Source organism: Sapajus apella, unplaced genomic scaffold (assembly GCF_009761245.1).
Source record: "Sapajus apella isolate SASKATOON/1434 unplaced genomic scaffold, GSC_monkey_1.0 scaffold44, whole genome shotgun sequence".
In the NCBI taxonomy this organism is placed as follows: Eukaryota; Metazoa; Chordata; class Mammalia; order Primates; family Cebidae; genus Sapajus; species Sapajus apella.
In genome coordinates, this window is record NW_022436984.1 from 20,004,341 (window position 1) to 20,020,641 (window position 16,301).

At 37.7% G+C, this 16,301-nt stretch overlaps 2 protein-coding genes across 3 annotated transcripts in view; one reads left to right on the forward strand and one right to left on the reverse strand.

The window, feature by feature from the left end:
• RHOQ (ras homolog family member Q) overlaps window positions 1–12,978 on the forward strand; it is a 59,346-nt gene extending 46,368 nt beyond the window's left edge. Inside the window, exon 6 of the mRNA XM_032239464.1 lies at window positions 12,460–12,978. Coding sequence (XP_032095355.1) covers window positions 12,460–12,564 — 105 coding nt within the window. The 3' untranslated portion in view covers window positions 12,565–12,978. The remainder of the gene's footprint in view (window positions 1–12,459) is intronic.
• Window positions 1–16,301, reverse strand: part of PIGF (phosphatidylinositol glycan anchor biosynthesis class F) — a 34,629-nt gene that overhangs the window by 7,121 nt on the left and 11,207 nt on the right. The window lies entirely within an intron of this gene.

Below are 16,301 nucleotides of genomic sequence, written 5' to 3' on the forward strand. Positions count from 1 at the left end.
GAACAACGGAGCTCAGCATTTGAGCTCCTATAAAGAACACACTGTCTCCTCAAGCAGCTTGCTGACCCCTGTATATCCAAAGAGCCACCTCATAAAGGAGAGATCAGACTGACACTTGGCGGGTATCCTTCAGGGACAAAGATAGCAGAAGAAGAAAACTGGTAGCAACCCTTACTGTACTGCAGCTGCTGCAGGTGATCCCCAGGCAAACAGGGCCTAGAGTGGACCTCAGCAGACCTACAGCAGAGGGGCCAGACAGTTAGAAGGAAAACTAAGAAACAGAAATAACCTCATCATCAATACACAGAACGTCCACTCAGAGACCCAATCTGAAAGCCAGCAACTACAAAGACGACAGGTGGATAAATCCATAAAGATGGGAAGAAACCAGGACAAAAAGGATGAAAACACCCAAAACCAGAATACCTCTCCTCCTATAAGGGAACTCCTCACCAACAAGGGAAAAAGGTTGGATGGAGAACAAGTGTGATGAAATGACAGAATCAGACTTCAGAAGGTGGGTAGTAAGAAACTTCTGTGAACTAAAAGAACATGTTCTAACCCAATGCAAAGAAACTAAGAACCTTGAAAAAGGATTTGACAAAATGCTAACGAGAATGGACAAAATAGAAAGGAATATAAGTGAATTGATGGAGCTGAAAAACGCAACACGAGAACTTCGAGAAGCATGCACAAGTTTCAACAGCCGAATTGACCGAGCAGAAGAAAGGATATCAGAGGTCGAAGATCAAATCAAAGAAATAAAACGGGAAGGCAAGAATAGAGAAAAAAGGGTAAAAAGGAATGAACAAAGTCTCCAAGAAATGTGGGACTATGTGAAAAGACCTACTCTACGTTTGATAGGTGTACCTGAATGTGATGAAGAGAATGAATCCAAGCTGGAAAATACTCTTCAGGATATTATCCAGGAAAACTTCCCCAACCTAGCAACACCGGCCAATATTCAAGTCCAGGAAATACAGGGAACACCACAAAGATATTCGTCAAGAAGAGAAACCCGAAGGCATATAATCGTCAGATTTACCACAGTTGAAATGAAGGAGAAAATACTAATGGCAGCCACAGAGAAAGGTCGGGTTTGCCACAAAGGGAAGCCCATCAGACTTACAGCAGATCTCTCAGCAGAAACCCTACAAGCCAGAAGAGAGTAGGGGCCAATATTCAACATCCTTAAAGAAAAGAACTTTCAACCCAGAATCTCCTATCCAGCCAAACTAAGCTTCATAAGTGAAGGAAAAATAAAATCCTTTGTGAACATGCAAGTACTCAGAGATTTCGTCACCACCAGGCCTGCTTTACAAGAGCTCCTGAAAGAGGCTCTACACATATAAAGGAACAACCAGTACCAGCCACTCCAAAAACATGCCAAATGGTAAACAGAATCAACACAACGAAGATTCTGCATCAACTAATGGGCAAAACAGCCAGCTAGCACCAAAATGGCAGTATCAAATTCACACATAACAATATTAACCCTAAATGTAAATGGACTAAATGCCCCAATCAAAAGACAAAAGACAGACTGGCAAATTGGATAAAAAGCCAAAACCCATCGGTGTGCTGTATCCAGGAAACCCATCTCACATGCAAGGATACACAAAGGCTCAAAATAAAGGGACGGCGGAATATTTACCAAGCAAATGGAGAGCAAAAAAAAAGCAGGAGTTGCAATTCTCATCTCTGATAAATTAGACTTTAAAGCAACAAAGATAATAAGAGACAAAGAAGGACATCACATAATGGTAAAAGGATCAATGCAACAAGAGCTAACCATCCTAAATACGCACCCAATACAGGAGCACCCAGATACATAAGGCAAGTTCTTAATGACTTACAAAGAGACTTAGACTCCCACACGATTATAGTGAGAGACTTTAACACCCCATTGTCAATATTAGACAGATCAACCAGACAGAAAATTAACAAGGATATCCAGGACTTGAACTCAGACCTGGACCAAGCAAACCTAATAGACATTTACAGAACTCTCCACCCCAAATCCACAGAATATACATTCTTCTCAGCACCACATCACACCTACTCTAAAATTGACCACATAACTGGGAGTAAGTCACTCCTCAGCAAATGCAAAAGAACGGAAATCATAACAAACAGTCTCTCAGACCACAGTGCAATCAAGTTAGAACTCAGAATTCAAAAACTAACCCAGACCTCACAGCTTCATGGAAACTGAACAACTTGCTCTTGAATGTTGACTGGATAAACAATGAAATGAAGACAGAAATAAAGATGTTCTTCGAAACCAACGACAATGAAGACAAAACATACCAGAATCTCTGGGACACATTTAAAGCAGTCTCTAGAGGAAAATATATAGCAATAAGTGCCCACATGAGAAGCAAGGAGAGATCAAAAATTGACACCCTATTGTCAAAACTGAGAGAGCTAGAGGAGCAAGATCAAAAAACCTCAAAGTCTAGCAGAAGACAAGAAATAGCTAAGATCAGAGCAGAACTGAAGGAGACAGAGACACAAAAAACCCTTCAAAAAATCAATAAATCCAGGAGCTGGTTTTTTGAAAAGATCAACAAAATAGACAGACCACTAGCCAGATTAATAAAAAAGAAAAGAGAGAATAACCAAATTGATGCAATAAAAAACGATAAAGGGGATATCACCACAGATTCCACAGAAATTCAAACCATCATCAGAGATTATTACAAACAACTCTATGCACATAAACTAGTAAACCTGGAAGAAATGGATAAATTCCTGGACACTTGCCTCCTCCCAAGCCTAAACCAGGAAGAAGACGAAACCCTGAACAAGGGCTGAAGTTGAGGCAGCAATTAAGAGCTTACCACCCAAAAAAAGCCCAGGTCCAGACGGGTTCACAGCCGAATTCTACTAGACATACAAAGAGGAGCTGGTACCATTCCTTCTGAAACTATTCCAAACAATACAAAAAGAAGGAATTCTTCCCAAATCATTTTATGACACCAACATCATCCTGATTCCAAAACACAGCAGAGACTCAACAAGAAAAGAAAACTTCAGGCCAATATCCATGATGAACATAGATGCAAAAATCTTCAATAAAATACTGGCAAGCCGACTGCAACAGCACATCAAAAAGCTTATCCACCATGATCAAGTAGGCTTCATCCCGGGGATGCAAGGCTGGTTCAACATACGCAAGTCTATAAATGTAATTCACCACATAAACAGAACCAAAGACAAAAACCACATGATTATCTCAATTGATGCAGAGAAGGCCTTTGACAAAATTCAACAGCCCTTTATGCTAAAAACCCTCAATAAGCTAGGTATTGACAGAACGTATCTCAAAATAATAAAAGCTATTTACGACAAACCAACAGCCAATATCATACTGAATGGGCAAAAACTGGAAGCATTCCCTTTGAAATCTGGCACTAGACAAGGATGCCCTCTCTCACCACTCCTATTCAATATAGTGCTGGCAGTTCTAGCCAGAGCAATCAGGCAAGAAAAAGAAATAAAGGGTATTCAAATAGGAAAGGAGGAAGTCAAATTGTCTCTATTTGCAGACGACATGATTGTATATCTAGAAGACCCCATCGTCTCAGCCCCAAACCTCCTGAAACTGATAAGCAAGTTCAGCAAAGTCTCAGGATACAAAATCAATGTGCGAAAATCACGTGCATTCCTATACACCAATAACAGACTTAAAGAGAGCCAAATCAAGAATAAACTGCCATTCACAATTGCCACAAAGAGAATAAAATACCTAGGAATACAACTAACAAAGAACGTAAAGGACCTCTTCAAGGAGAACTACAAGCCACTGCTCAATGAAATAAGACAGGACACAAACAGATGGAGAAACATTCCATGTTCATGGTTAGGAAGAATCAGTATCGTGAAAATGGCCATACTGCCCAAAGTAATTTACAGATTCAATGCTATCCCCATCAAGCTACCAATGACCTTCTTTACAGAACTGGAAAAAAAACACCTTAAACTTCATATGGAACCAAAAGAGAGCCCACATAGCCAAGTCAATTCTAAGCAAAAAGAACAAAGCGGGCGGCTACTGGACTTCAAACTATACTACAAGGCTACAGTAATCAAAACAGCATCGTACTGGTACCAAAACAGAGATACAGGCCAATGGAACAGAACAGAGGTCTCAGAGGCAACACAACATATCTATAACCATCTGATCTTTGACAAACCAGACAAAAACAAGCAATGGGGAAAGGATTCCCTGTTCAATAAATGGTGTTGGGAAAACTGGCTAGCCATGTGCAGAAAGCAGAAACTGGACCCCTTCCTGACACCTTACACTAAAATTAGCTCCAGATGGATTAAAGACTTAAACATAAGACCTGACACCATAAAAACCCTAGAAGAAAATCTAGGCAAAACCATTCAGGACATAGGTGTAGGCAAGGACTTCATGACCAAAACACGAAAAGCATTGACAACAAAAGCCAAAATAGACAAATGGGACCTAATTAAACTCCACAGCTTCTGCACAGCAAAAGAAACAGTCATTAGAGTGAATCGGCAACCAACAGAATGGGAAATAATTTTTGCAGTTTACCCATCTGACAAAGGGCTGATATCCAGAATTTACAAAGAACTAAAACAGATTTACAAGAAAAAAACTAACAAGCCCATTCAAAAGTGGGCAAAGGATATGAACAGACACTTTACAAAAGAAGACATACATGAGGCCAACAAACATATGAAAAAATGCTCATCATCACTGGTCATCAGAGAAATGCAAATCAAAACTACATTGAGATCTCATGCCAGTTAGAATGGCGATCATTAAAAAATCTGGAGACAACAGATGCTGGAGAGGATGTGGAGAAATAGGAACACTTTTACACTGTTGGTGGGAGTGTAAATTAGTTCTACCATTGTGGAAGACAGTGTGACGATTCCTCAAGGACCTAGAAATAGAAATTCCATTTGACCCAGCAATCCCATTACTGGGTATATATCCAAAGGATTACAAATCATTCTACTATAAGGACACGTGCACACGAATGTTCATTGCAGCACTGTTTACAACAGCAAAGACCTGGAACCAACCCAAATGCCCATCGATGATAGACTGGACAGGGAAAATGTGGCACATATACACCATGGAATATTATGCAGCCATCAAAAACGATGAGTTTATGTCCTTTGTAGGGACATAGATGAACCTGGAAACCATCATTCTCAGCAAACTGACAGAAGAGCAGAAGATCAAACACCGCATGTTCTCACTCATAGGCGGGTGTTGAACAATGAGAACACATGGACACAGGGAGGGGGGCCCCCCCCCGTGGGGGCTGGGGGGGGGAAAATGGGGGGGGGAGGGGGGGGGGGGGGAGCTGGGGAGAGACAGCAAGGGGAGAAATGCCAGATGTAGGTGATGGGGAGGAGGAAGGCAGCAAATCACACAGCCACGTGTGTACCTATGCAAGAATTTTGCATGTTCTTCACATGCACCCCAAAACCTAAAATGCAATAAAATAAATAAATTGGAAAAAACAAACAAACAAAAAAAAACTCAGATGCATCATGTTTTAAACCCAGTTTTGCTTGTTTTTCCTTAGTAACAGCTGTAACAGTATTCCATTGTATGGATGGTGCACCATTTATTCCACTAGTCTTTTTCTTTTTTTTTTTTTTTAAGACAAAGTCTCACTGTGTCACCCAGGCTGGAATGCAATGGTGTGATCTCAGCTCACTGCAACCCTGCCTCCCGGGTTCAAGCAATTCTCCTGAGTAGCTGGGCTTACAGGCACACGCCACCACACCCGGCTAATTTTTGTATTTTCAGTAGAAACGGGGTTTCACCACGTTGGCCAGGATAGTCTCGAACTCCTAACCTCGTGATCCACCCACCTTGGCCTCCCAAAGTGTTGGGATTACAGGCGTGAGCCACCATGCCTGGCCTCAACTAGTCTTTCGTACACATTTTATTTATACAAACCAATTCAATTTACTTGGCAAGAAACAGGCAGAGAACAAGAACAAAATATTTCAAAAGATCTGGTGATTTTGCCTACCATTCCTATTTACTAAGTGCACACCTGAGAGTGTAAAGGTGGAAAGACTTGATTCTGCCATTGTCTTAGTAGGTGTTAGTTTCAGCCTGGCCCTGATAATGTGAACACTTCATGGTGTAGAACAGGAGTCTGGTTACAGTCAGGGAAAAGCCCACTGCAGTGCAGTAAGTGAGGTCCAAATATTCAATTGTTTAAATTGCAAGGTGACGTTACTGGAAGTTAATGATGGGGGGAAATGGGGAAAACATTTGTTTTGTTAGATGATATCTTTCATTAGAAACAGGTCAATTATTACACACAAAATGTACATTGAATTTTAGAAGTCCCAAATTATGACTAGTCAGTTCATAAATCAATCCCTCTATCATCCATCCATCTCACTCCCAACTACACAAGATAAGAGCTTGTTTCCATTGAGAAGTAGGGCTAAGAACGGGCTAAAGCCAATCACATATATCCAAATTTGTACTATTTGTAAGGTTTTGTTGTACTTTTTTATTTCATATAACATCTATAAATGCAAGTCACCTTTTTCAACTTGCATTCAACAGAAGAGGGATCTGTTCCAATCTTGGAAGGAAAAACTGGCCAAGTTTGATGTAAAGAGAATTGTACTGTTCAAGCAATTTAAAAGATTTTCTAGGCTAATTTTTGAGTACATGTGGCTGACAAATGTTGACTAAGCTTCTACTTACACATCTCCTCTATACCATAATACGTAAAGTGATGTGCCTGGAGACATAAGGTGTGGTAGAGGTTGGGGGCAGAGATTACTTTCTGTTGGGAAGAATTCACTTTTTCTATTTTATGGAATAGGAGGAAGTTCAGCTGGATTGGAAACAATGGGTAGCAGTAGGTCTTAAACTGGAGGACTGGAGAAAGAGCTGCACTTGCTTGAGGCCAAGTGGAAGAATGAGAAATGAGTCTGGAAAAGTAGGGCAGAGTTAGGATTTTTAAAAATAGCTTTATAGAGTGGAATGAAAAATTACCCTAGAAAGTCCTTTCTAGCCATACAATTCACTAATTTCAAGCATACAAATCAATGGTTTTTAGTATATTCACAGAGTCGTGCAGCCATCATCACTCTTAAGTTTTAGAACATTTTCATCACCCACAGACTCTTTACCCAACTCCAATCACTCCCTATTTCTCCTTCCTCCCAGCCCTAGGCAACCACTAAGCTACCTTTTCCTCTATGATTTGTCTATTCTGGACATTTCATATAAACGGAATCATAAAACATGTGCGACTGGCTTCTTTTCCCTAGCATAAGGTTTTCAAGGTTCTCAAGGTTCATCCATGTTGTAGCATGTATCAGTATTTCATTCCTTTTTATGGCTCAATTATATTCCCTCCTATGGATATTCCACATTTTATTTATCCATTCAACAGCTGATGGACATTTGGGTTGTTTCTGCTTTTTGGCTATTAGGAATAACTTTGCTATGAACATTTATGCACAAGTTTTTGTGTGAACATGTTTTCATCTCTCTTGGGATTACACCTCAGAGCAGAACTGTTGAGTTGAATGGAAACTCTATGTTTAAACACTTGAGGAACTGCCAGCCTCTTCCAAAGTGGCTGAACCATTTTTATATTCCCACCAGCAGTGTATGAGGATCCCAATTTTTCCACACCCTCCTGACACTTGTCATTATCTTTTTTTATTATAGTCATTGTAATTGGTATGAAATGGTATCTCACTGTGGTAGATTTAGGGCCAGAATTTTAGAAAATTCTTAAATGTCAAACTAAGAATTTAGTTTGGAACCACGAAGGTTTTTAATCAAGGCAACTATATGCTCAGAGATGTTTCAATAAGATTTATATATATACCTTTCTAACCTCTAAGCTCTCAGTTCCTTGGGCTAAGAGGCAAGATCCATGACTTCACACTTGTCATGGCTCCAGCACACTTGTGGTCATCTTTTGTTTATTAAAATAAAAAGTACAATCATCCAAGAAGTTGCCCTATATTTTGTTGTAGCCAAGTGTTTATGATCCTACATATAATAAATGTAGAAAAAAGGGAACCAAGACCTATTTTTAAAAATAGAAAAATTCAGCCAGGCACAGTGGCTCACACCTGTAATCCCAGCACTGTGGGAGGCTAAGGCAGGCAGATCATGAGGTCAAGAGATCAAGACCACCCTGGCCAACATGGTGAAACCCCATCTCTACTAAAAGTACAAAAATTAGCTGGGCATGGTGGCCCATGCCTGTCTCAGCTACTCGGGAGGCTGAGGCAGGAGAATCGCTTGAACCCGGGAGGAAGAGGTTGCAGTGAGCTGAGATCATGCCACTGCACTCCAGCCTGGCAACGAGCAAGACTGTCTCAAAAAAAAAAAAAAAAAGACAACTCTGTAGCCTATCTTTTTAAAGTAAAAATGTTACATTTATCAAAATAATGTATGTGACATCTTTAAAGGACTACAATTAGACTAATAATAAAAATAGTAGTCTCCTCTTCCATCCCTCCCCACTCCTGATGTCTGCTCCAAGGCAGATATTTTCAACTCCTTTTGCTGTTTCTTCTGTTTACCTCAAATTAAAAAATAATAAGTATAGATTTTTCAAGATTAACTTACTTTCTGCCTTCTACTATGAGAGAAGAGGACTTAGCACCTTTTACCTACAAGCTGCCTACCTCCACATACACATTTCTGACTCACGCCCCTTCTTCAACAGTAACAGCTCCTCCTTTCAACTGAATCAATAGCACAGTGTCTACATTATGATGATTATAAAACTGCTAATCACAGTGAACCACACAGTAAACCACAATTAAACATTGCTTTTCTCATGGTAAACATAATCTTTAATTGTCCATGGATGTTAACAACTGCTCTTTTTGCCCCTCCGTTTGCTTATGTAACTGTCAATAAACCATCTTAAAATATTCAAAGCTAAGTATCGCCTCTAAATGCTTGATCTCTTCTCCCCACTCCTTCCATCCTTTTGGAGGCACCTAGGACCATACACAGCTGCTGTGCTGTGAGGTCCCTTCACAAGCATCTTGTGAATTCTCTTTCCCTCTCTCAGTTCTTTTGGATCTGCTATTTCTAAATTTCAAGACTTCTTCCATCTATGTTCCTTTTTTCCTTTTGCTTTTCTTTTTAAGCACCTCTTTCAATAGATTCCTGAGAAAGGGTATATGGAAAATAGATTCTTAGAGATGCTTTAAGTCTGCAAATGACTTTACTGTAATTGTTGGGAATCATTCTGCCTCAGAAGTTGTTTTTGCTGTTGTTTTTGAGTTGGAGTCTCACTCTGCTCAAGGCTGGAATGCAGTGGCGCGATCTCAGCTTACTGCTGAGATCTTACTACATCCGCCTCCTGGGCTCAAGTAATTCTCCTGCCTTAGCCTGCCGAATAGCTGGGATTACAGGCACCCACCACCACGCCCAGCTAATTTTTGTATTTTTAGCAGAGACAGGGTTTCACCTTGTTGGCCAGGCTGGTCTCAAACTCCTGACCTCAAGTGATCTACCCACCTCGGCCTCCCAAAGTGCTGGGATTACAGGTGTGAGCCATAGTGCCTGGCCTTGCTTCAGAATTTGGAAGGCATTGCTTCATTGTTTTCTGATTCCCACTTGAGAAGTTCAGTGCCATTCTGGTTTCTGGTCCTCTGTAGGTATCATGTTTCTCTCATTCTCTGGAAACTTTTAGAATAATCCCTTTATTCCTGGTTATCAAAACTTTCATCAAAATGTGTTTTAAAGTGTTTTTTTTCCATCCACTATGCTGAAAATATATGGGCCTTCTTAATCTATAATCTCAGGTCTTCTGGTTCTTAAAATTCTTTTATTGAAAGACCTTTTTTGATCAGGTCTCTTAAGGATTTCTTCCTTACTCTTTTTGCTAGGAATACTACTATTTTGAGCTATTTTCTGCTTTTCTTATCTTTTAACTCATTTTGCCATTTTTGACTTTTTGTTTGACTAGGGAATATTTTCAACTTTTGTCTCTACTTCTGTTGTGTTTAATAGTATATTTATTTCCCAAAAGTTTTCTGGTTCTCTGTATATTCCTTTTAACTGCTTCCAGCTCACCTTTTAAGGTAAAGTTTGAAAAAAAAAAAAAAAAGTTTTTAAGTTATCTTCTGTCTTTATTTATTGCCTCTATTTCCCCTGAGTTTCTTTTCTGTTGTTTTCATTTCTGGATTTTATTTGAGGTATTCCCCAAATATCTGGTGATTCTTTACTTCTCATTCTACTTAAAATGCCATGTATGAAATGTCCACACTAGGCAAAACTACAGAGATAGAAAACATATGAGTGTAAGCTTGTCTAACCCATGGCCTACGGGCCACATGTGGCCCAGGACAGCTTTGAATATGGCCCAACACAAATTCATAAACTTTCTTAAAACATTATGAGATTTGTTTTTAAAGCCCATCAGCAATCTTGAGTGTTAATATATTGCATATGTGGCTCAAGACAATTCTTACTCTTCCAATGTGGCCCACAAAAGCCAAAAGATTGGACAGTTCTGTAGTGGTTGTGTGGGCCGTGGAGAGAAGGGTGGAAATAGCGGATGACTGCTAATAGTTTCTTTTTGATGTGGTGAAATGTCTCAAAATTCAATTGTGGCAACGGCTACACGACTGTGCCTATACTAAAAACCACTGAATTATATACTTCATGAGTTAATTTTATGGTATGCAGTTATATCTCAATAATACTATTTTTAAACAACACCAACAACAAAGTGAAACTTTTAAACAGTTGACTGGATGCTTACCATGCATAAGTATGATAATTCAACCAGTGGGATGCACAGAACTAGGGACTGGGTAGGAATCCTGACTTTCCCTTAGAGAATCCCAAATGTCAGTATCTGTAAGTTTTTCTTTTGTACCATTTTCCCTCAAAAGAAATATTTCAATATTCTGCCTAGATGGTATAAGCCTGGCTCCCAGTACTTTGGGCCGAGTGGGGGAAAGAGGCTAGGTGTAAGGTAGGGGCTCATGGTTTGAAATGTAGAATTTCATTTAAAACTTATTCCCTGAAGAGGTTGTACCAAACAGGCTTAGTATCTGAGGACAGCCAGAATAGTTGGGAATATAAGGGGTACAATTATATTTTCTTCACTCCTCCTTCCCGCACTGTACAACTTCCATTGCTTGTATTAGTTTTTATTTACATTGTTCTGTAACTCTAATCCATTCATTATTTTCTTGATATAGTGAGTCCCTTTAAAGTACAAATTGGAGAATCCCCTTATTGTGGAAACTGTCTTCTATCATATCTTTGAATCATTTTTCGTTGGGTATTTTAGAGGCACTAACTAATCTTAGGTTTGCATCTCTTTTGTTTCTCCTCTATATAATCACATCTTCTCTAAATGCTTTATTCTTCCCAACCCCCTAACTACCCCTCATTCATTTTGATTAGCTCAAACCTTTCTTCCACGCTAAAATCTGACTTTCTAATTTGTCTGTTTCTTGATATTTTTCATTTATGACCTGTAATAGTGACCTGTGTATTCCCAATTTATTTCACTAATTCTGCAATCATCTTCTCCACATCATTTTGTTTCATGCTCTCATCTTTGCTCTTAATTTACTCAATTCATATCCTTAGTACTATTTTTCATGGTAAACCAAGTGGAGGTTTTTTCATTTGCTTTTGCTTCTAGGGTCAGGCCAGATTCTTCCTCTTCTGCACGTCCTTTTTTCCTCTTCTAGAGTACATTTTTAGGGTTGTTGTGCCATTTCTTTTCTCTTGCTCACACTTCACATGGGAACATTTCCTATCTTAACTAGCATCAATTTTCCCTGTCTTGAAGCTGCCTTTTGAGGACTGGATGTTATTTTCTACTGAGTTTTCTATAACATGAGGCAGAAAAGAGAATGGAGGCAGGAAGGCTGGGTAAGATAAATGCTACCTCTGTGATTCAATCAGTAATATTCCACTGAAATTTAATAAATGGTGGCTCTATAAATCAGACTTTTAAAAATTCATGGCCAGGGCTTATGCCTCCTCTTAGAAATCAGATGAAGCTACTATAGTGCATAGTCTGCTCTCTTGGCAGATCCCTGTAGGCAGCAGCCCCAATAGATTGATAAGAGGTAAAGAGGCCTGATGGGGAGTCAGGGAAATCTACACTCTATTAGTAAGAATATGTATGTGGATATACACATATTCTTCAAATTAGAACTTTAGTTTGACAGTGTCTATCAACTTCCTTTGATCTAGGAATGTTACTTCAGTAATCCAGTCTACAAAAACCTTTGCATAAGTATACAAAATTATACTTTATAATCATGAAAATTTGATAATAAACTTTAATAGGAAATTAAATAAATCATAGTACATGGAATACTTGTAATGATGATTAATTGCTCAACATTCATCTCAACCCTGATGATTAGACTAATTAATTAAATACTGATGATCCCACTGTCCTTCCCAACGATTAAGAAAACTCAAGGAAGAGAAACTGCTGCCATCTCACTACCATCCTGAGAATAATAACCAGGAGAATCAGTAAGAAGCATAGCCATACCCTGACTAACTGTATCTAGAACCATCCAACCTCCGTTATGTGACATAATCAGTTTCCTTATTATTCAAACTAATATAAGCTGAAATTTTGTGTTACTTATAGAGATATACTGACTAAGGATACTATGCAAGAAGAGGCAGATTATACACACAAAGAGAAGGATGTTCATAATACATTAGTGGGGGAAAAAAGTTATAAACCCATGACTAGTTTAACTATTTTGTTTTAAAATTATATATAAATTACAAAATCAGAAGAACATATACAATCTGCTAGTAATCGTTCATTGCCTCTATGATAGCAGTGCTAGGATCTTTAACTTTCTCTATTTTTCTATTTGAATTTTTACTACAAACATATATATACATTCTTTTGCAACAGACAAGATAGAATGAAATAGATAAATTCCTTTCTATTAACTAATTTGTAGCATCACTGACATTGATTTACTCTCATTTTATAAGTTTCTATAATAAAGTTATTTGAATTCCACTGTTATTGGTTAATTTTTTCAAAGTTAAGGAATATATACACAGTCAATAGGGCTGAGAATAAATAAATGGTTCCCTGTGAACAAACTTAAAAACTGCCTAAAGCAATGCTACAGATCAATCTTGATGACAATGTGCTCCAAGTACCTGTCCAAATTATTTGACTCCACTGGAATTCATTACATGAAATATTAATTGAAGTAAACAGGCCATTTTGAGTGCCTACTATGCGCCAGACACTGTATCATGCACCTGAGGGTTGTTCAGAGTACTCATGGCTCAAACAGGCTGTCATCAAAATAGTGTTTGTTTAAACAGACTTAATTTTTTAACTACTAAAATCTTCATCTAAAAAAGAGACACTGTACAACTCCCCCTAGTGGCTAAAGATATTTTACAAAATTCTAATATAAACATTTTCCTTCCCCACTGAATATTAAAACAAATGCCTCTTTGCCACTAAATTTTTTTTGCCCACATTCATGCTAAATTACTTACTTTTTATATGAATAAATCTCTGGTCATTCACTATATTTTCACTCTTAGTGTTCACAGTGGTTGTTTCAATATAAAATCTATCTCAATACAAAGATGACAAAAAGAGGCCTGTTGTCTTTTCTTACTGAATGTTTTCACCTTGGCAAGATCACCACTCTTGGCAAGATTTGTGTTTAGTACTATTCAGGAATCTATTTAGTTCACCAAAAGTGATCTGGTTCTAACTTAAACATTCAAATAACAGCATAAAATAATTCAAGCTTCAATGAAATATACGTGTGTAGTCAGATTATTACTTTCCTTTATAAGAAAGTCTGCAAATGAAAAAAAAAATTTAATGCCAATGCAACAACTGAATTAAATTAGTACAAACTGAGTACAGGTATTGATCGACTTACGACCTATGCAACTTACGACCATTCGACTTTATGACCACAATCGCTAGCCACGACTGCTCCGTGTCTGGCAGCGCAAACGTTGCCCAGCTGGGCATATGACAGTGCGGACCAGCTTCCGGCAGCACTACCGTCTCCGCGTACATATAGCCTACTCAACTTACGACCAAATCGTGTTACGAGCAGTCTGTCGGAACCAATTGTGGTCCTAAGTCGAGCACTAGCTGTATGTTCTTTAATAAGTACACCAATAAGAAGTTGGCAGAATATTTTAAGAAACCAAATGACTTTTCTGTTTTCAAGTTTCTTTATAATAGCATTTTTTAATTTTGTTTTCCTGGAGTAACTTAAAATTTACTGTAAAGAGAAATCCTGTTAAAGTAGTGTCTTTTAATTATGTGTAAAATCTCAGTAGCATCAGAATTGATCCTTAACTTGTAGGATGTAATTCCTACACAGTTCACAAGCTCAAAGCTTTAGTGTTCTCAGTCTTCATATGATTATCATCTGTTCAACATCAGTTTTCTATAAACATGTAAATAAATACAATAAAAACTAGCATACAAAGTTATTTCACTTAAAAGTACTATAAAACATTTACATTGATTCAACACTAATTGAGATGAAATGCCAACTCAACTTATCCTGTTCACACTGAACATCTCAGTTAGTCGTATTTCAAATACTAAAAGGGCTATCTTTAACTTAAAAAAATTACACACAAAACTCTACTGTGTTTTACATATTACACAGGATGAATGATAAAAATATTTAAAGCTCTAAAATTTTCAGCTGATACTTCAAGATATTTTAAATACCTTTTATTAATTAGAACTACAGCATAAGAACTTCAAATTGAAACTTTAATTTCTGTTCTAAATTATTACTGAGTAAAAAAAAAAAGCAATTACTATTCATGTACTTTGTACAACCTCCTCAAATAGTAATAGAATTATTTGAAATTAAAGTTGTGACTCAGGAAGTCCTAGCTAGAGCAATCAGATGAGAGGGAAAAATAAAGGGCATCCAAATTGGAAGGGAAGAAGTCAAATTAGCCTTGTTTGTAGATGATATGATCATATATTTGGAAAAACCTAATGACTACCAAAACCTATTAGAACTGATAAACAAATTGAGTAAAGCTGCAGGGGACAAAATCAACATACAAAAATCAGTAGCATTTCTATATGCCAACAGTAAATAATCTGAAAAAGAAATTTTTTAAAACCCCATTTACAATAGCTACAAATAAAATTAAATACCTAGGAATTAACTTCACCAAATAAGTGAAAGATCACTACAATGAAAACTATAAAACATTGATGAAAGAAATTAAAGAAGACACAAAAAAATGGAACGATACTTCATGTTCATGAATTGGAAGAATCAATATTGTTAAAATGTTCATACTACCCAAAGGAATCCACAGATTCAATGCAATCCCTATCAAAATACCAGTAATATTCTTCATATAAATGGAAGAAACAATCCTAAAATTCATATGGAACCACACAAAAAAACAGAATAGCCAAAGGTATCCTGAGGAAAAAGAACAAAACTGAAGGAATCACATTACTTGACTTAAATTACACTACAGAGCTATTATAACCAAAACATCATGGTACTGGCATAAAAACAGACATATAGACCAATGAAACAAATAGAGAACCCAGAAGTAAACTCGTACATCTACAGCGAACTCACTTCATCACGGATGCCAAGAACATACCCTGGGGAAAGACCCTGGGGAAAGAGCAGTCTCTTCCATAAGTGGTGGTGGAAAAACTGGATATCCATATGCAGAAGAATGAAAACTAGACCCCCAACTCTCACCATATACAAAAATCAAACCAAAATGGATTAAAGACTTAAATCTAACACCAGAAACTATGAAACTACTAAAAGAAAACATTGGGGAAACTTTCCAGGACACTGGATTGGGTTAAGATTTCTTGAATAATGCCCCACAAGCACAGGCAACCAAAGCAAAAATAGACAAATGGAATCACATCAAGTTAAAAAGCTTCTTCACAGCAAAAGAAACAATGAAGAAAGTGAAGAGAAAACCCATGGGAGAAAATATCTACAAACTATCTATCTGACAAAGGGTTAATAACCAGACTACATATAGGGAAAAAAAACTAACAATTCGATTAAAAAATGGGTAAAAGGTCTGAATAGACATTTCTCAAAAAAAGACATACAATTGGTAAGTAAACAGGTATATGAAAAGGTGCCCAATATCACTGGTCATCAGAGGAAATGCAAATCAATACTATAATGAGATATCATCTCACCCTAGTTAAAATGGCTTTTATCCAAAAGGCAGGCAATTACAAATGCTGGCGAGGATGTAGAGAAAGTGAACCCTC